Source organism: Erithacus rubecula, assembly GCF_903797595.1.
Source record: "Erithacus rubecula genome assembly, chromosome: Z".
Classification (NCBI taxonomy): domain Eukaryota; kingdom Metazoa; phylum Chordata; class Aves; order Passeriformes; family Muscicapidae; genus Erithacus; species Erithacus rubecula.
This window is the reverse complement of record NC_136661.1, coordinates 19151377-19171047: the sequence shown is the minus strand read 5'-3', so window position 1 is coordinate 19171047 and position 19671 is coordinate 19151377. Positions and strand designations below refer to the sequence as shown.

The window sequence follows — 19671 nt, the reverse complement described above, 5'->3', positions numbered from 1 at the left end:
GAAACTTGTCACCAGTTCTTGCCTTCCAGAAAAACTGAAGATGACAAGTATTAGGCAGATTAATCTATTAACTGATTTCTTAAAGAAGTTAGGTTCTGAGAGAATGTAGGATTTGGAGAAGACAAGCTCATACACCAATATGTCCTCCCTTCTGTGAAGTTTTGTTGCTAGTGGAATTTAAGGTGTTGAATTTGATCACATTGGATTCTGTAGCTATTGTGAATGATCTGTCCCTGACTCAGTAGTGTCAGAGCTTCAGGTAGCTAATTTAGTGGGGGTTATAAACAGAGATAAGTGAAACAGTGTATGTATTTCCAGAAAGGTGTACTGGAAGAGGTGATGTTTTTTCAGAGATTGTACAAATCCTTATTATTTCACTTGGATTTTTTTCAGGGTGTTACACACATTGGGTACACAGATCTGCCTAGCAGAATGGCTACTCAGGCCAGTACCTTGTATTCTAATAATATTATCAAACTTCTAAAGGCTATTAGTCCTGACAAAGAAAATTTCTACTTTGATCCAAAAGATGACTTTGACTATGGCACTCTGGATCATGTTATTAGAGGAACTGTAGTAATGAAGGTAAGCCAGTAAATACTCTCTTCTTAATTTGTGCATACACTCCTAAAATTTATTGTTTCTGTTCTCTTCAAAATGTGTTCAGGGGTACTGCATGCAACAGACTTCAGAGGTGGCTTGGTGGAGTGTGTGGGTAACTGTGTTTATTCAGCTGAAAATTCCTCTGTGTCTTCTTAGTCTTGTCTTCTTGTCAAGGTTCAACTAATGTGTTTACTAAAGAAAAATAGGAAAAAGATAACATTTGTGTGTTTCATGTGATAAAAATGTAGGCACTTAAAACACATTTGAGGCATTATCAGACCAAAACATTCTTCTGGGAAAACATTCTTCCTTCAAAAAAAAGTGTTCCTTTTATAGTAAGAGAAAAAAGAAAGGTGGAACTAGAATATGCAATGTGTTTTATCAGAAAATAATAAAATAAAAACTCAAGAATTCAGCTCTCCCAGACCACTGAAGTGGTGTTTACAGCTCAGTGCTGGTAGCTCCATGGAGGCATGAAGACTAGCAAGAAATGTGAGATATCACCGTTGGTTCCTATTTGAGGTCTGGAAAGGCTGTGATTACAGTTCACATCTGTAGTAGATTTTGTTATTTCCAACACTTTGTTATATTTTGCATAGATGTTTTTCTGTTAAGGTAGTTTATTTCTTTGCTTTTTTCTTGTTTCTTCTCTGGAGCCTTATGCTGCGTCTTCACCAGTTGCTCTTAGACACATCCTAGAGCATTTTAGTATCAAATCCTGTCTGAAGAATGTGTAAACCAGTATGATTAACTTGGTCATGCCTTGCAAACTTCTGCTGATACAGAAAAGGAGCCTATTCCTGGGCAAGGCTGTAGTATGTTAGCACTTGCCTGAATTGCAGGATTAAGAAGAAATGCCATGTTAGGCATAACTGTAAATATCTCTTGTCAGGATGGTAAAGTGATTTTCCCAGCACCTCCACCAAATAACATTCCTCAAGGAGCACCAGCGAAGCAGAAGACTGTAGCAGAGCTGGAAGCAGAAAAAGCAGCTACTGTTACACCTTTTAGAAAAACCATGACTACCGCATCTGTATACACAGCAGGTAGGCAACTTCCATAGCTGGAGAGTCAGTGCAGAATCCTTCTCAGTTGGCTAATGCTTTTGAATCACCCATCATCTAACTCATTCAATGGAATAACTATTTGGGAGAGCAGTTGATTGGCTAGTGTATCCTGGTGCAAAATCAGTGTATTGTAATAATTGCTTGAGAGGAAAAATAAAATTCTGAATTTTACCAAAAGTATTTGACACTTCAGCAAGTGCTGATTCATTCTCTGTGCATATATGTGTTTTTGGCTCTACTGAAATATTAGTAAAACAGTTAAAATTCTTAAGGACTCCTGCCAGGGACTGTGCCTGTACTGTGCAGCAGAATCAGTTCAGTGTCTTCTTTCTTCAGATTTTATGGTATTGTGTGAGACTTAGATGACCACAATCTACTGTAATATTGGGAACAGGATATTTATCTTTGACAAATAAGTATTGGCTCTTCATTTCATTTGTTAGTCTCAATGCATCAGAATTTTTGCATGAAGGAATTAATGAATTCAGTAGTCTTAATTTTAATCCCTGGTTTTCTTAAATATGCTTTGATACATCCAAATAATAGCTAAACATCATTGTGACTTCTACATTTTTTTTCTACAGAACAGGAGAGTGATAACATAACAAATATTTGTGGATTATATTTATGGTTTTATTTCTGTTACAAAAGAAACACTAGCACTGAAAGAACTTTGTGTATTTGACAAAATGATCTCCCTGGTTTTGAAACCAGTCCATGCAGAGAACTCCATTTTGCTTTTGTGTTAGTGCTAGTCTATAGGCTGTGTTATAGAGTTTAAATGTAAGAAGCAATTGAAAAGTTAGATTTTTCCTGTGCTTTCCTCCTAGGTTTAGCTGGTATGCTAGGGCTGGGCATTGTAGCACCTAATGCTGCTTTCACACAAATGGTGACGACATTTGGCCTCTCTGGAATAGTGGGGTACCACACAGTGTGGGGTGTGACTCCTGCTCTGCACTCCCCACTCATGTCTGTGACTAATGCTATCTCAGGTAAGTAGCTGTCACACAGCTGCTGGTTTTCTACTTGTCGTAAGCACAACTCCTTTTACCTGAATTAAGGACACTGAAACATATTTCTGAGAGAATGATTTTTTCAAAAGGAAGGCAAATTTGATACTGTATCCTTTTAATTTTCATAAGTAATTTTTTACACTGGACCTATGTGCTTCAAAGTTTGTTTTACTTGGAGTGCTGCAGTCTTCTTTCATAGACCACATCTTCCCTCCCATCCCTCTAAAAGATTGCCCTGAAAAATGACTTATCTTTCCTATCTTTTACATTCTTTTATTCATCTCCACAAACTATGTCTTTTGAGAGAGGGTGAAAAAGAAAATAAATCCTAAAATACCCATAAGATTCATAATTCTTATAAATAAGATTTTATGTATCTGTGTTTGGCTATGTGTGGCAGGTCACAAGTGATCTATTTGGTTGTTAAAAACAAATTTTCTTTAATTGAACAAGTACTTGGCTAGCTGTGCTTAAGGCATTGTTCTTCAAAACTACATTCATATGCTATTTTTTTTTTCTTTTGAAACATGTTTGTTTTCCTGAAAAAGACTGTGATAGTCTTCCTTTAAGCATTAATGTGTGTTGTAGGAGTCAATATTTGAGCTGACTGGTATTGTCCAGCAGTTGAAAGGAAATTTCCTATAGGTATAGAATCTTTTAAGGTTACACAGTAATGCTTTTTTCTCTTTTAAATAGGTCTGACTGCAGTTGGTGGGCTGGTTCTGATGGGAGGACACTATTTCCCTCAAAACATTTCCCAAACCCTAGCAGTGCTTTCAGCTTTTATATCTTCAGTCAATATTGCAGGTATGATTGCTAGGTTTTCTCTCAATGATAAATTCAAGTACTAGTGTAATTTTAAAGTTTCTTCTAGCTCTTTAATTGAATAATTCCAGCAATACTAGAGAAGTTCTACTCAGAAATGCAGATTCCGAGAATAGAATATGGGAGCATTTGTCAATAAAAGCCCATCACCCCTCCAATTTTCACAGCTGTTGTTGTACATATTTTGCATACCCTGTGGAGTAACATTTTTTAGGAAATATTTAAATGTGCATTTTTTTTTTCATAGTATCCTTTGGGTGATGATTATATGCAATATATTTTCCTGTATAAACCAAGAGGGTAGTTGTGGAGGATTTGTACTTGTATTAATTTTCCTACTTGAAATATATACTAGTAACATAGAACAGAATTCTGTTTCCTTTAGTTTCAGAAGTCCCAGCTTCAATAATAAAAAAAGACAAGAAAGTGAGCATTGTGACATAGAAATACTGCTTTTTCTAGGTAGGGAAAAGAATGCAATCATAAACTAAGCTGTATCTTACAGTCAGTGTAGAGTATGGAGCCAGAGCAACTCCTCCTTTTCTTCTGAACTTGGCTACAAGAGACAGCAGGATCTAGCCCTGATGATATCTTTGTTTTTTGGTGGTTTTCTAGGTAACTAGCTTTATTGTTTGCTGCATTGTATGGTAATGTGGTATTATTACATATTTCTTTTATAACTTGGCACGTGCTTGATTTCAGATTTTATTTTTTTAAGATTGCTCCTTTACTTTGTCCAGGTGGCTTTTTAGTTACACAGAGAATGCTGGATATGTTCAAACGTCCCACAGACCCTCCTGAGTACAACTACTTGTACCTGCTCCCTGGTGGTGTGTTTGTAGGAGGCTATGCAGCTGCTCTCAGTGGTGGCTATAACATTGAACAAGTAAGAAGATAACTTTATGGATCTTAGCCCAGTGCTCATTGTTATGTTTATTCATGCCTGTTCTGTTGAGGAGTAAATAACAAGGTCTTTCCATCAGCTGCATGTTCCCACAAGGCCATTCTGAAACTGATTATCTCTAAGCTTGCAGTCACACAGCTAACATAGTTTAAAAACTCTGTAATTGTTTTGTTTTGTGTTAATGTAGCAGGTGCTTTATATTTATTAGACTACTTTCCTAAATTACAGTCTAAATAATTCAGTAACTACAGAAATTAGGCTTTGTTTTAAATGTTTCTGAAAGTTCAGCTTGGCATGATAGTTAAAAAAGAATGGGATCAGTTTTCAGCACAGAGGGGTATACAGGGATTTTACCTGTAGTACCTTTTATGGTAAGCTTTTGTTTGCATTTGTTTTAATAGTAAGAAAAATCAATCTGTATTGCCTTGAGCATTTGGAAAAAGTGAATCTAAACATACTATTATGGCAGGGGCTTGTAATGTATTTGTGGTTTTCCAATTACCTGGACATACATAGCTCCGTTCATGTAAGTTTGTTTATACTTTTTTGAAAACAACAATTACAGAATGCCACAGAATCATTAATACAGGAAATGACCTTTAAGATCATCAAATCCAGCTGTCAGCCTTGTACCACCACCATGGTCACCACTAGACCATGTCCTCAAGTACCACATCCACAAGTTTTTTTGAACACTTCCAGGGATGGTGACTCCACCACTTTCCAGGGCAGCTTGTTCTAAAGTTCTGCCATGCTTTCCATGAGAAAAAGAAATTTTAATATCTAATAATACCTTCTCCATGAGCAACTTGAGGCCATTTCCTCTTGTCCTGTCACTTGTTACCTGGGAGATGAGACCAATTCCCACATGGCTGCAACCTCCTTTTGAGGAGTTATAGAGAATAATAATCTCCAGTGAGCTTCCTCTTCTCCAGACTTAACACCCTCAACTCCTTCCTCCCCAGCTTGTGCTCCAGAAGCTTCATCAGCTCTGTTGTCCTTCTTTGGACTTGCTCCAGTGTCTTTATTGGAGTGAGGGATCCAGAACTGGACATAGGATTCAAGGTGTGGCCTCTCCAGTGCTCACTACAGGGGAATGATCACAGTTTTACTCCTTTCGCCACATTATTTCTGGTAGTTCAGAACTATCTAAACTATTTCTTAGTTCAAATTTGCCATAAACAAATTCTGAAACTATTCCTATAGTGAACAGGACCATATAGCTTTGGATTTGTTCTAAAGGAAAAAAGGTTGCTTCTGAACTGATGAGGCAAATTGGTTTGGCTCTAGTTAATATTCATTCTGCAGATAAAAAAAGGTCATCAAGTGAGGGAGAAGCTTTATAGATATCACATTTTAATTGGCCAAAACCACATCCTGTATGACAGTTTCTCGACTTCAATTAAGAACTGTGACTTAAATAGATTCTGGAGAAATCAGCCCTTTTTGTGTAATAATGAGAGATGTTTTTATAGTGATGCAATTTGTCACTACTTCATACTAGTGGTTTTCTTGTTTTAAAGGTGATGTATCTGGGGTCAGGACTGTGCTGTGTTGGTGCTCTGGCTGGTTTGTCTACCCAAGGAACAGCTCGTCTTGGAAATGCTTTGGGTATGATTGGTGTTGCAGGAGGTTTAGCAGCAACTCTTGGAAGCCTTAATCCCTCACCTGAATTGTTGGCACAGATGTCAGGTGCAATGGCACTTGGTGGGACCATAGGTATGTGTATGCTGAACTAACAATCTATGTTCCATGCATTCATATGTGCAACCTGTATATACATAAAATGCTATAGAGCTTGCAGGTGAATTGACTAACTGACACTTGTGGCTTGTGCAAAATTATTTTTCAAATGCGTGAACAGAATATCATAACTTTCAGGGCTTTTATTAATGCTTCAGAATGTGATAAAGAATGGGTTGACTGGTGGAAAAGCCGGGAGCACATCATCTCTGATAGGGAAACTGTGTGTGCAGTGGTAAATGATCTTGCCCAGCTTCATACTTCTGTTCAGCTTCTGACTGAATACTGCCAAATTCCCTCTTTCACATTGTGCTTGTCACAGAAAACAATGAATCTCTCAATATTTAGTGATGTTTCTTAGCACATGATATACTTTAATCTTTCTATTTTTCATTATGTCCCACTTGCACAAAACACACGTGTGCAGCCTTCAGTTCAATACCATAGCAGTTTCTATTTGGAACAAGCTTGTGTTTGTGTAATCATTGCACACTGAACTACCCTGTACTGATTTCTAGCTGAACAGGTGGGTTGTGTTTTCTAAGACTTGCCTTTTGTCTTCAACTCTCAATAGGTCTGACAATTGCTAAACGCATCCAGATTACAGATCTGCCTCAGCTAGTGGCTGCTTTCCACAGTTTGGTTGGTTTGGCTGCTGTGCTCACCTGTGTAGCAGAGTACATGGTTGAATATCCTCACTTTGCTACTGATCCTGCTGCAAACCTCACCAAGATTGTGGCATATCTTGGCACATACATTGGTGGAGTGACTTTCAGTGGCTCTCTTGTTGCATATGGAAAACTGCAAGGTGAGACTTTCTCTTCAGAATTAAATATTTGTTAAAAGGTTTTTCTTCCCCCAGGATTTAGCTCTACTGTTAGACTGCTGGGTAATTGGGAGGAATCATTCTATTTTGTACCAGGTAAAAGTTTGTATGATTAAATTTTATGAGTTTACTTTTTTGTTTCTAATTCTGCTTAATTTGTGTACAGCTTTAGTTATGAAAGGTTGTCTTCAGTGCTTGGGCATATTACTACAATTCATCTTGTCTAGAAATAAGTGGTGCTTTGGTATTAAGACGCTACCTGGTGCTTTTTCTCAATTTGCTTTTATTGAACTTTTATAATTACAACTTTGTATTTCTGAGCAGACATTTTAATTGAAATTCTCATGTTGCTGGATTCAGTGAGCACTAGTAATACTTCTAGGATTTTGTTCTTAACATTGTGAACTTTGTTAAGGTAGCCAGCTTGCAGTATTGAGGCTGCCTTGCTTTAAACCATTCAGTTCACTGTCTGTTTTAACTACTGGGCAAATGCCATGCTCCATGCCTCTTGCTGTCTTAACGAATATGCTAAGTTAAATACTCACTAACTCCTGATTCTTATGCATGTGAAGATTTCTTTATTGCATTTATTTTTGGTTTGGTAAGCACTCAGCTTTTAAGAAGCTGAGGTAATGCTTGTACTAAGAATTTCAGGCTAAGAGCTTCCTATTACTAATCCTGTTATTAACTTTGCAATAGTTCCTTTGGGAAACATCTCTTTGCTTTCTTCAGTGTTTGTGAGACCAGCCATTGAAGGAGGAAATATGACAAGGATGGGAAGCTGTCTTCTCTAATAATCTTTTGAAGGATTTGTCAGTAGTATGTATTTCTCATGTATCTCTGCTAAATAGATATTCATTTATTTCTTCTTCATTATATTTTCTCTCCATTGTACCCCTTCAGTGATTTGTGCGCATGTCACTGGTGAATTTCACTGCCTGTTTGAGCCTGCTCTCCTATTTCTGTTTACTTTTTTCTCCCTTGCATTTTATATCATCATGATTTGAACTATGAAGCTTGTCTATATCAGTGAACTACTGATCCTATGGTATGCAAATGGGTAGTAAGTCACACAGATCGACTCCCCTGCCTGAGACCATCAGTTCATTCTTTCCCATGATTTCAGCTAAATTTAAATGAGCTGCTCTTATTTCTGTTATAAGTAATTACTGGGAAACTTGTATTGTTTGTCATGTGGTTTACAAAAAAAGAAACCCTACTATAAAATAAATGTGACTGTCTTTTTAAACAGAGTCACACAAATACTGAACCTCCTTTTCCCTTCAAGTTCTGCAGGGGTAGGAAGCTGTGGGAGTTCTGTGTGATTGAGGGTAATTGTGAAATGAAAGCATTTGAAAACAGGAGTGTTTTGTACTTGGTGTTATTTGTGTAGTTGTATTTTTCTAAGCACACAGTTTTTTGAGAGAATGAGATAATCCTTGTGTAGAAGTTCCGGCTAAACTCTTCCTTCTACTGTTGGATATATCCAACATACAAAGACCTGGAGACAAAGTGGAAGGACTGTGTTGAAAGAAAAATAAAAAAGCTTTTCAAAAGGAAAATAGATTTTTCTGATTATTCTGGAGCTCTTCAATGAAATTAGGAAGCAAATAGAGTTTAAACAAGAGTATTTGAGAATCTAGAGGAAGTTTGAATGTCTTGCAATTCTGAGTCAGCAGATCTCAGCTTCAACTAACTTGTTTTATCTTCTGCCCCTCCCTTTTTCTCTTTTTGAATTTTTCTTTTGCTGAGTTATTCAGTCTTCTCTGAAGATAAGAAAGAGGCTTCCCTCAATGTACATGTTAATGTCTGAAAATGCATTTGATTGCAGGTGTCCTGAATTCTGCACCTCTGCTCTTGCCTGGTCGACATGCATTGAATGCAGGATTGCTGGCTGCCAGCATTGGTGGGATGATTCCCTACATGATTGATCCTTCTTATACCACGGGAATTACTTGCCTGGGTTCTGTGTCAGCACTCTCAGCCATAATGGTAAGCTGAGGAATTGTAGAAAGTGAGACATATTCCAAAGGAGTTTATTCTCCAGTTCTGCAAGTTTCCTCTTTATGGATTATATTTTTCCATCCGGAGTCTCAATGGGCATGGTGCTTGCCTGTGTGGTACCTTGCAGTAGCAAGTACCAACTGGCTTTTCTAGATCTAGCTGCAAACCAGAACTGTTCCAGAGAACTGGAATGCGTCTTTATAATTATGTTTTGCAGCTATTGATTAATTAAGCTTTTTATATGACCAAGTGATACTTCATAAGACATTTTGGAAAGCTAATCCTTAAAATACTTAAAAGAGGTCTGGATTTACTGATTGTTATGATAACTTCTTAACATGACTTTCATGTGGAACTTCCCCCATTCATTTACAGCAGTGTATGCCAGTGTTAGACAATTTACCTTGAATATGGCCATTCTGTAAACTGAGTCTTGCAAAGATGGCTCAATATGAATGCCTTAATATATGAACAATTCTGTGGAGCTGGTAGGATAATTTTGCATGATTATGGTGGGGTACCTGTCTGTCCTCTCCGAAAAGGCAGATTTGGTAGGTCCAATCCTCAGACCACAGCATGAATGCCTGAAAATACTTGAATAGGTTCTAAGTAACTTGATAGTTGCCTAGAAATATTGTGGATATCCCTTTCCTGGAAGTGTCTAAGGTTGTATGGGGCCTTGAGCAATATGATTTAATGGGTAACATCCCTGCCCAAGCTGGAACTGGCTTATCTTTAAAGTCACTTCCAACACAAACCATTCTAAGATTCTGTATTTATTTTTCAGAGCTGAGTGTCTTCTCTGGGTGTTCTCCAGTCATGGCTGACACTGAAGTATTTTCTTTCCTTCTCCAGGGTGTCACTTTAACAGCAGCTATTGGAGGTGCTGACATGCCTGTAGTTATTACTGTCCTGAACAGTTACTCTGGATGGGCTTTGTGTGCCGAGGGCTTTCTCCTGAACAACAACTTGCTGACCATTGTTGGTGCACTCATTGGCTCCTCTGGGGCCATCCTCTCTTACATCATGTGTGTGGTAAGAAGTCAACAGAATTTGTGCTTGTTTGCTGAGTAATGAAAAAACTTTTTAAACCCTGTTTTTTAGGAAGGTAAGACATTGGATCCCAAACTGTTAGATGTTTACAGACTAGAAAATTCTTGATTGAAACTGTTGGACTATATGTCCAGTCATTTTTCTTTAGTTTGATGAGAGACATATCTCAAAACTGATGAAAGCTCTTGTACTGACATAAGCATTAAGGATTTGAATCTGGGCTCAAAGAAGTATGATTACTTGTGGTCAGCTATTTATGTTTTAGTCATACAGCTTCTGAATTGTAGTTAAATTTAAGCTAGATTTAATATGTAGCAGGAGATACTTAAACTAGAGTGTTCATTAAAAAAGCTATTGTTTAGCCATTGATTTCAGATTGGTTTTTGGAGTGCAGAAAGGTGTGCTCTTTTCTTCAGAGCAGCTCCTTTGGAGTACCACGGGGTGGCAGCAGGCCTGCACGAGTTCAGTGCTGATGTGTCAGCAAGCTTGAGATTCAACTCCGTGTGAGAGTTGCGCTGCGTTATTAGTAATGACCTCCTTTTCTCTGGAACATTTGTATAAAAATCTTGTGTTCAAAGATGGAGATGCAGTGGTTTAAAGAAAACTGCTTGCAGTGCAACAGCTACCAGCCTCCTGTTGTGTAATTCTACTTCATTTCTGTCCTTGTGCCCTTGTGTGATTGGTGCCACTGTTCTCCTGTCTGATGTTTTCCTCTGGTCAGCTCTGGCAATCATCTTTTACTCCATTCCACTGATAAATAATATTGTTACCATGTTAGGAATGTTCAGTATTATTCTTTTTCATCATTATTGAGGAGGAATTTCAGAGAAGCTTAAAAAGGTATTCTTGTGCAACTACATGAAAGTGAGTTCAACTGAACAATTTCAGGTATGAATTTCAAAGAATCTTGCTCTTTCTTGAACATTTTCTGTCTCCTTATCAAAAGGAAATAAAATTATGTAGCTCATATATTTAGTTGTATACATTTAGGAATTTAGTCCCTATCAGTGGAAAAATAGTGCTTATGGGTAACACAGATATGAAAACTCTGTTCTTTAAGGATCAAATGCTTGTAAACCATAGGGAAAATGTGAACTGCTTGGTATGTATTTAACTGTAATCTATCTGTACCTTCATTTTTCTTCTACTGCCTCCTTTCTTAATATTGCTTACTCACAAGAGAGTGAGATACTTACAGTTGGTTGGAAGAACCCAGGTAAATAGGAAGCCTGGGGGACTAGTTAGAAAAATAGTTAGGCAGTGACAGAATGACTTTCCTCTATGTTTCTCAGATTACAGGAAGTTTAGTGTTTGAGGTAGTGTCTAGAAATCTTGTGCTGCTTTATATAAGCTTAGACAACTGAAGTTAATCAACCAGTAAAATGAAAATTATTTTGTATGATTTCTGCACAATAAGCAGAATAACATGCTGTGAGCCCAACATTTTTCTCTTCTGCTTTGCTTTCTTTAATGGAAATCACTACTTTTAAAAGCATTGTTATAATAATGGGATTCAGTATCATTGTCTTGAAGCTGCATTTCAGAAGAAGGAAATGCTGAAGAGTTTCAATAAATTCTGCTTTTGGTGTTTTAACCTGTGCTAATGAAGAAACAGTTTTCCCTTCCCTTTTTTGTCATTTTTTGGGTATTGTTTTGGTTTTTTGTTTGTTTGTTTGTTTTATTTTGTTTCTCCCCACTATTCTTTAGTATGATTTCTGTCAAAACCAGTGTATTTATTGACACTCACCTGGTACAGGTGTAAAGGTATTCGTGGAAATATCTTAATAGTTGAAACCTTATTTTTGCAACATTTTTCAATTAATTTTTGTGATAGAACTATAGCTTAGTCATCCACAGGCAGTCCAGCTAATCTCTTAAAGCTTCAGTTGATAACTGAGATAAGGACAGAGAATTTAACTTCAAAAAGCAAAGGTCTGTACTGTTTGCTCATCCTTTGAATTATGACTTTTCTAGAACACCAACACAATATGTCTTCTTCAGAACATTTGATTGTTAACATGTCCTTGTCCCTCTTTTTTCTTCAGGGGGAATACTTGATGATTGCAATTCTAGTATTAGAATCATTATGGGATGCAAAAGATACTTAAGGTATCCACTAACTGGAACCACTAACTGGGAAGAGGAACCACTAACTGGGTTTATGAAACAGAGCAGGAGAGGGGACAACCTGTGTTAGTCTTACAAATTGTATACTGGCCATTCATGTGTACTTGCTGTGTAGTTTCTGTGGGCACAGTGGAAGCACTTGCATTTCTCAGGATTCAGATATTTGATTTTCCCTGAACTGTGAGCTCTTGACCATTGTTTCTTGTCTATGTACAGCACAGAGGGCTTTTTACCAGCTGTTGGATTATCAGTGAGTGATGAAGCCTGAGTGATACCTTTGTATTTGTGGTCTGTGGTGGTAAAGAAGGTTGAAGAAGCTACAGAAGAGTTTTCACATTGTCCCAGCTATTTTGGTTAACCATTGCTTGACTCTTGGCTCTCCTGTGCCTTCCACATTTTCTCTTGGAAGGAAAGCTCTTCTTGCTCTTTGCAGTGGAGCCAGGCAAGGGTGCTTTGATCTCATGGTTGCTTTTAGTTGATTCTCAGATTTCTAATAATATTTAATCTTCTTTTTTTCTTTCTCTTTGACTTGGTCTAACCGTTGTCTTTGGTTTAGGTATGTGTAGGAACTGCTCTGCTTCCTGTAAGCTTGGCATTTGAAACAGCTTAGGAGGGTATTCTTCTGTCTAGGCTCTCTTATCTGACACAACTGCTATAATGTTGAGACAGATGCCAAAGGCAGTGTGTTCTTAGGGATGTGAACTGCTGTGTACTGCAGACAGTAAAATATGTTGATTTCACTGTGGTTTTGTGTGTCCCTCACAGTATCTGAAACTGTGATGACTTACCAGGAAGAACAAAAGTTCTAACATCATTGTTCTGTTTATTTGCTAGATGATAAATTTCAAAGAATGGCACATTTTCTGAGGCTATAGCAAAAAACCTGTGGAACTGCATGATTTGAAATGTCAGTGGAGAGTTAACATCTGGAAGCACAATTTTGTGGAGATGATTCCTCCTAGTTATGTGTCTATCTCTCCAGTTCCATTCCTAAATTTTGTCGTGGTTTCTCAGCTAGTACAGAAGATGTATGACTCATATATGTAATTAAAGAAGCATTTTATCCTCTTCCCTTCCTGCTTCTAAAGTTTTTGGGTTTTTTTTCCCTGCAGTTACAAGTTTTGCCTATTTCCAGTTATAGACAGATATTGCTTTGGGACCACAGTTCACAAGCAGACATGCCAAAAAAAGCATTTAGCCAATGGCTTTTCCTGGTTATGTGTCTAGTGGAGCCAGATTTTCAGGGTGTGTTTCTCTCTTAAACATTCTAGTTAAAATCTCTTTTTTTGCTTTGGTTGTCAGCCAGTAAGTTAATGGCCCCCTTCAGTTCTTAACAATGTGGCTGGTTTTGTGTGGCTGATTAGCTGCTTTTGTGTTTTCCTGTCTTGTTTCTGTAGGAGTTTTGCTCCAGTACTACCTGTAAGAGCTTTGTGGAATCCATGCTGTCATGGAGCAGTGCTGTGTTTACATGTTGAATTGGTTAAAAACTATGGAAAGTATCTTTCAAAAATGTGTGTGTGTTTATACCAATGTAAAAACATTTTTAGAAACTCTGTCATCAAACATGCACTCTTTCATATTCCTCCCTTTTAAGAACAAAAAGAGACCAATATTTGCTATTTGGATAGTTTTCTTTGTTTTGGAGAAATACTGAAAATACGTGTGTAATGTAATGTGTTCGAAGATGATATTTGGTGATTGCTGTGGTAAACTGTTTTAAAGGGCCTGTTCTAAAAGTCTTTGGGTTATAAGAAGGCAAAACCAGCTTATAAAGTCTATTGTCAGGAAGCCTTTAATATTTTCAGAACACTTTTTCTGAAGTTTTCCTTGTGGTCTCTCATGTTATTTTTGGATTTCATTTTTATATGATCAAACCATCCTGTCTTTCAGGCTATGAACCGTTCTCTTGCAAATGTGATTCTTGGAGGCTATGGCACTGCATCAACAGCTGGTGGGAAACCCATGGAAATTACTGGAACTCACACAGAAATCAATGTGGACAATGCAGTTGAAATGATAAAAGAAGCCAATAATATTATTATTACTCCAGGTAAGACTCTGTTGACTTATACAGCAAGATGTCCAGAGGATGTCAATAAACAAAAAGACCCCAACCAAATAAAACCACAAAACAGACCAAAAAAATACAGCCTGAGTTTGCAGCATGGCAGCAGCATATCAAATGTTGACTGGGTCCATATAATTTGTTTTTGTTCTCTGGTCAGTTATTGTTACCCAGTGCAGAGATGTGTGCCACTTCATTCTTCTTTGTGTACATGTCTTCAAAGTTTGTCCTTTTTATTTGCATTTTAAATTCTTCAGAGCAAAGGCTTATCTTTTGTAAATTAAGCTTACACCAAAACAGCTATACACAAAATTAACTGAATTTCCAAGCATAACCACAGTACCAATGGTACCAATATACCTGTCTTTTAAATCCTGAAAGACAGGATTTTATTTGCACTTCTCATATACTTGCTCAATTCTGTATTGGTTTACAAAAAAACCAAAAAAACCAAAAAAAAAAAAAAAAAAAAAAAAAAAGCCAAAAACACCCATCCAAAATGTAGTTAATATAAATACTGCAATTAAAGCAAAAAACTCAACTTGAAAACCAAAACCTGAATTGTCTGAAATGATTATGTCATCTGTTCATGTCATTCAGTAGCATGCTCCCTGAAAGGAAAACTCAGGTAGGGAATAGTCCAAGACTTCTTCAACTGAATGGCATGACTATCATCTTAAACTTATTTTAGCACTGGAATGTGAAGAATGCAAAAATGTAAAGACAACTTTCATTTTGCTTCAACTTTAATGAGACCCTCAGTGAGGTAGGGTTCTAATTTGGGAAGCTACCTTTGTTTCTGATGAAGCATTGCAGACATCTTCAAGGAGTTTGTCTCTTTCTCCTGTGGTCCAACCTTGAGGACACCATTAATAATAAATGTTTTTTGTTTTGCTCCTAGGTATAGTTGCTCTGATAAATTACCTCAGAGAGACTGAAAAGATTATTTGCTGCTAAAAGTCATCTCCAGCTACTAGATTTGCATTATGCAGATTAAAATTCTGTTGAGGATAATAGTTGTGAAGTAACCTGGCAATTGACCTTTTATCAATTTTTCAAAGTACCTGTCTGAAACATCCTTTTTTGATAGAGAAAGGAACAGGTCTTTTGTGAAGGTGAAATAAGTGCTTTTGTAGTTTGTCACATCACTGCCCTATAAGTGGTCAGGAGAACAAAAAAAAGATTAATTACAGTAGTCAGGCTGGGAACATATGAGAATCTCATGTGCTTTTTTATTTCTTTCATTTATTTCTTTAATTTATTTTTAATTATGAGAGCATTTCTTTGTGTGGAATGTATACTTACTGTCTGCAACTAGTCTTTCTGCACTAAAACAGGAAAATAGGTTAAAATTTTGAAATTCTTTCAGGTTATGGTTTGTGTGCAGCAAAAGCTCAGTACCCAATAGCTGATCTGGTGAAGATGTTGAGAGAACAAGGGAAAAACGTCAGGTAAGTTCTTTGCTTGATGAAAAGTATTACAGCTGGTTTGGTTTGGTTTTTTCATTCCATTAAAATGCCTAAAAAGTCGTAGTTTTGATTTAACATTTTCTTCAGCATTGACAGAGACACAGAATAGCAAAGTTAAAGAGATCTCTGGAGATTGTCTAGTTCATCCAGCCCCCTTCCTCAGACCAGAATCAACTGGAGAAGTTGCCCAGAATATTGTCCAATTGGATTTTGACTATCTTGTCTCCAGAGATGGAGACTGACAGCCTCTCTGGGTAGTTTCTTATGATGTTCAGGCATCCTTAGGGTAAAACCAGTTTTTTCTGTGTTGCAATTTGCGGCTATTGCCTCTTGCCCATTCCCTGGGTATTCCTGAGAAGAATCTGGCTCTTTTTACTGTATTTATACACAATGATAAGATTCCCTTGATCTTCTCTTCTGCAGGCAAAAGAATCCCAGTTTTCAGCCTCTCCTCTCAAGGCAGATACTCCAAACCATTAAGCAACTTAGACCTACACTTAAGTGGCTCCCATAAGATTTTGCTATTTCCTATTAGAGTTCTTTGAATATCTCATGAAAGGATTATGGGAGTGCGTGTCTCCAGTCTCATGAATTTATTCTGATTGGAGTGCTGTTCCAAAAAGCAGACATAATTCTTAGGTTGCCAGTATTGGCCTCAAGTCCTTTCCTCCTTCAGTTTTTCTGTAGACCTTACAGATTCTGAAAGTACTGGAAAGCAAACATTATGTCTTTCTTGTTGATTGTCTGAAACTTTGCTTGTTTTCTAATTATGATAACTTAATATTTTAAAATCAATTGAGGCTCAGTTTTCATTTCCAATGAGGTATTTTGGCAGATGCTGGTTAGCCAGACTCATTCTTTGATTTCCATATGTTTATTTCAATTAGATGGTGACCACCCTTTGGAATCTGCCCTCTAGTAATTAGCATTTTTTGGTTTTGTTTTTCTCCTTCCACTAGTTCTCCAACCTTATTAAAAAGCTGCATGTAAGCTTTTGCAGCGTATTCCAGCATTGTGTTGGATAACAGCAGAGTTCTGGGGTTTAGCAGCAATAACTTGTTAGTGTTTAACCAGGATTTTGCAATTTTGCATACAAAGTTGCTTTATGGATGTATTTATTTGTGCATACATGAGAAATGAGAGTGTGTGGTAGTGTATTTGCTTCCTGAAGCAGTCTTCACACCTTGTTTCTCCATGTTTAGCAACATCTCTGTGTGTGTCCAGATTGCATTAAAACATTTGAAGATCCCTTACTTGTGCAACCAAAAAAACCCTTTCATGGCTAATGCGATGACAGTCTTGTATACTTCTGGCTTTCCTTTCAGTGCTTCTGTGGGGGGTTAGCTTTTTTTTGAGCAACTTAGGTGAAATAAAAAAAAAAAATATTGTTTTTGCCTTTTATGTTGGTTTTGCAGGGGAGAAAAGTGAATGAGTCCTTGAAATAAATGGCTTATACTTGAGTCAATTTCAGGAAGGGATCACTGCAGTGGTTACCTAGTATTTTAATGAAATAAATCTGTATTTACAGTCTGTGGTAATTTAGGCCTTTCATCACTTTGCTGAGCTCCCATGGTGTTCATTGAGTGCAGCTGTTGTCCTCTGGTTTCAGTAGGCCTGGAGTGCCTCGGGACCCTAATGCACTCACCATCCAGATGTAGTGACACTCTCACACACACGCTGTGGAGGGCTGCCAGCATGGACACAGGATTGCATCAGTCTGTAATGCCCATCGTGTGCCAAGAAAAATTGTGACTGTCATATGGTCTGGTTTTTTGCTTCATGGCTCACCACTGATCCAGAGAAGCTGTTGTTTTAATTTGCTTTGCCTATAGCCATAACATTCTCAGTGAAGACCGCAGATTATATAACATGATGTGTAACCTTTGACTGGGATATAAATTTAGAAATACAGGAGAGATTTTGGAAACTTTAGACTGTTTTACTCAGTTGCATAGCTAACATCATTGCTCACTTGAGATGGTCTTGCAGCAGATCACATCTTTAATGCATTAGTAAAGTCACAGAGAAAGTTGGATATTACTGAGCTTTGAGTATAGCTTTCCCTTGTCATGGATGGATAAACAACAAAACTTTTATAGGCTAAATCCCATAGCTCCCAGAATCTATTTGCCTTGGAGAGGAAATGGCTGTTCTACAACTGGTGTTATATTTCTGCAAAGTTAGAAGAAAGTAAATTGTTGAAAGTTCTTGTCTTACTAAAGTTCATCAGCTGCATGTTATGTTGTTTGTAGAACCCTGATTGTGAAATTCTGATTTTTTCTATATAATAAAATTATATTCTGTCGTAATTTTGTATATAGAAACATAATTATAGTCTAAAACTATATGTTCTCATATATACAAGGGTTGTTGATGTTCTCCATATCCACATCCAGCTTGCTGTCCTAGTTTTTACCACAGTATTTACCACAGAATTTTCTAAGATATTTTCTATCAATATGTTTTGTTCTTCTGCATAGTAAGATGTTATTGATAAGAAAAATGCATTTTGGTATGGAAGAACTTTTAAAATTGTGCTTTGTGTAGAGTTTAAACGTAATGACATAGTTAATAAGTTGACTTTTGGGAATTCGTGGTTGAGAGACGTGCACATCACCTATATAACAGCCTTTCAAAATAGCTGCTAGTAAATTAGTGTTTGGGGTTTTTTAACCTTTTTATAGACAGATATCTTGGAGGACTTGGGTTTCTGTCTTTTGATGCTGGAGAATGGTAATTGCTTTTGAAAACATGAAAACAAGAGTTTTCTGCATTTTTGAAAATACGGTAGTATTGATTTTGTTGTAGCTGTGTTTTAAATTTTTTTTTATTGATACCTTAGCGGTTGAGCTCTAATCAAATGTGTTTAGTCTGCTGATTTTTTCCTACACTCTTTAATTTCTTTAAGATAATAGAATATGTGCATGAGTATCAGTTACACATTTATTGCAAATTAATAAGACTGATTACCTACAACTGTTTATGGTATCAGTTAAAACAATCATCTCTTGTGGCTCTAAAAGAAAATCTAGAAGAATTTTAAAGGATGAGCTGTTAAGATGCTGTCCCAAGCAGCCTTAGCACTCTGCATAGCTCACACATGCAAAATTGAAATTACTGTCACTGATGAGTGGCAACATAAGAACAATGTGTATAAGGTGCAGGTTTCTGGGAAGTTGAGTTCTACACGGCACAAAAACACAAAGCGTGTACCTGTGTGTCAGTTCTTGGCTTGTTGTAATCAGCTTTAGTGAGTGGATTCTGAATTATTAATGCTGCAGATGAAGGGACAACTAGAGTCCAACAGGTCTGTTTAGCTCCAGTGCTTTATTGCTTAATATATACTGCTTTATAACTGTAGTTAGAACTTACAGACCATGCAGTGCCTGATGGTTTCTGCAAGGATGCAGCTGTAGCTGTATGTTCCTCTGGGAGTCTTGTAGGTGTGCTGTTGGTTGGGCTTACCTTTGGATGACCTTACTAGGTCAGTATATGATGCTTTGTGGAAGCAGGCTCTTGAGTTTTGCCTGTGGTTAGGTTCTCAAGAAGGCTGTTGCACAGAGCTAAGATTAATCTGGTTCTTGCCTCTGCTGTCATGAACCATAGTTATTGTAAATAGGGGGAGCCAGTATTAGCCCTTATTTAAGTATGTGTAATTTAGCTGTCTAACTCAATTGAAATTTAATTGACTTGGCTGCAGCAGAACCACCAAGTTTGGTCCATGCTGTAGGACTGGTTTTGGGGGCACTTGTTGCCTAACAGCAGGTCTGAGCTAGCTGGGCCTATCTCTGTGTGTTGATGCTTGTAACCTACAGTCATCCATAGTGTGTTAAATGTTATACTCTGAGTCATGCTGCCGTGCAACTTTTGCATGGCAGGATTCAAGCTGTGGAATACCTGAATGATGTGCTTCTCTAGTTCATCTAGTTTGTTGGTGGTTTTTTTCCTCTTCCTGTGACCTAGGATAATGGA

At 37.3% G+C, this 19671-nt stretch overlaps 1 protein-coding gene across 5 annotated transcripts in view; it reads left to right on the top strand.

Moving 5' to 3' along the window:
• The window catches only part of NNT (nicotinamide nucleotide transhydrogenase), a 41148-nt gene that overhangs the window by 15188 nt on the left and 6289 nt on the right, over positions 1–19671 (top strand). For all 5 annotated transcript variants that reach the window (XM_079330685.1, XM_079330686.1, XM_079330687.1 and 2 more), the window contains 11 exons: positions 394–585; positions 1496–1649; positions 2501–2662; positions 3380–3490; positions 4249–4394; positions 5936–6131; positions 6730–6963; positions 8813–8973; positions 9841–10020; positions 14056–14215; positions 15600–15681. In XM_079330685.1, the coding sequence (XP_079186811.1) occupies positions 394–585; positions 1496–1649; positions 2501–2662; positions 3380–3490; positions 4249–4394; positions 5936–6131; positions 6730–6963; positions 8813–8973; positions 9841–10020; positions 14056–14215; positions 15600–15681 (1778 nt within the window). The remainder of the gene's footprint in view (positions 1–393; positions 586–1495; positions 1650–2500; positions 2663–3379; positions 3491–4248; positions 4395–5935; positions 6132–6729; positions 6964–8812; positions 8974–9840; positions 10021–14055; positions 14216–15599; positions 15682–19671) is intronic.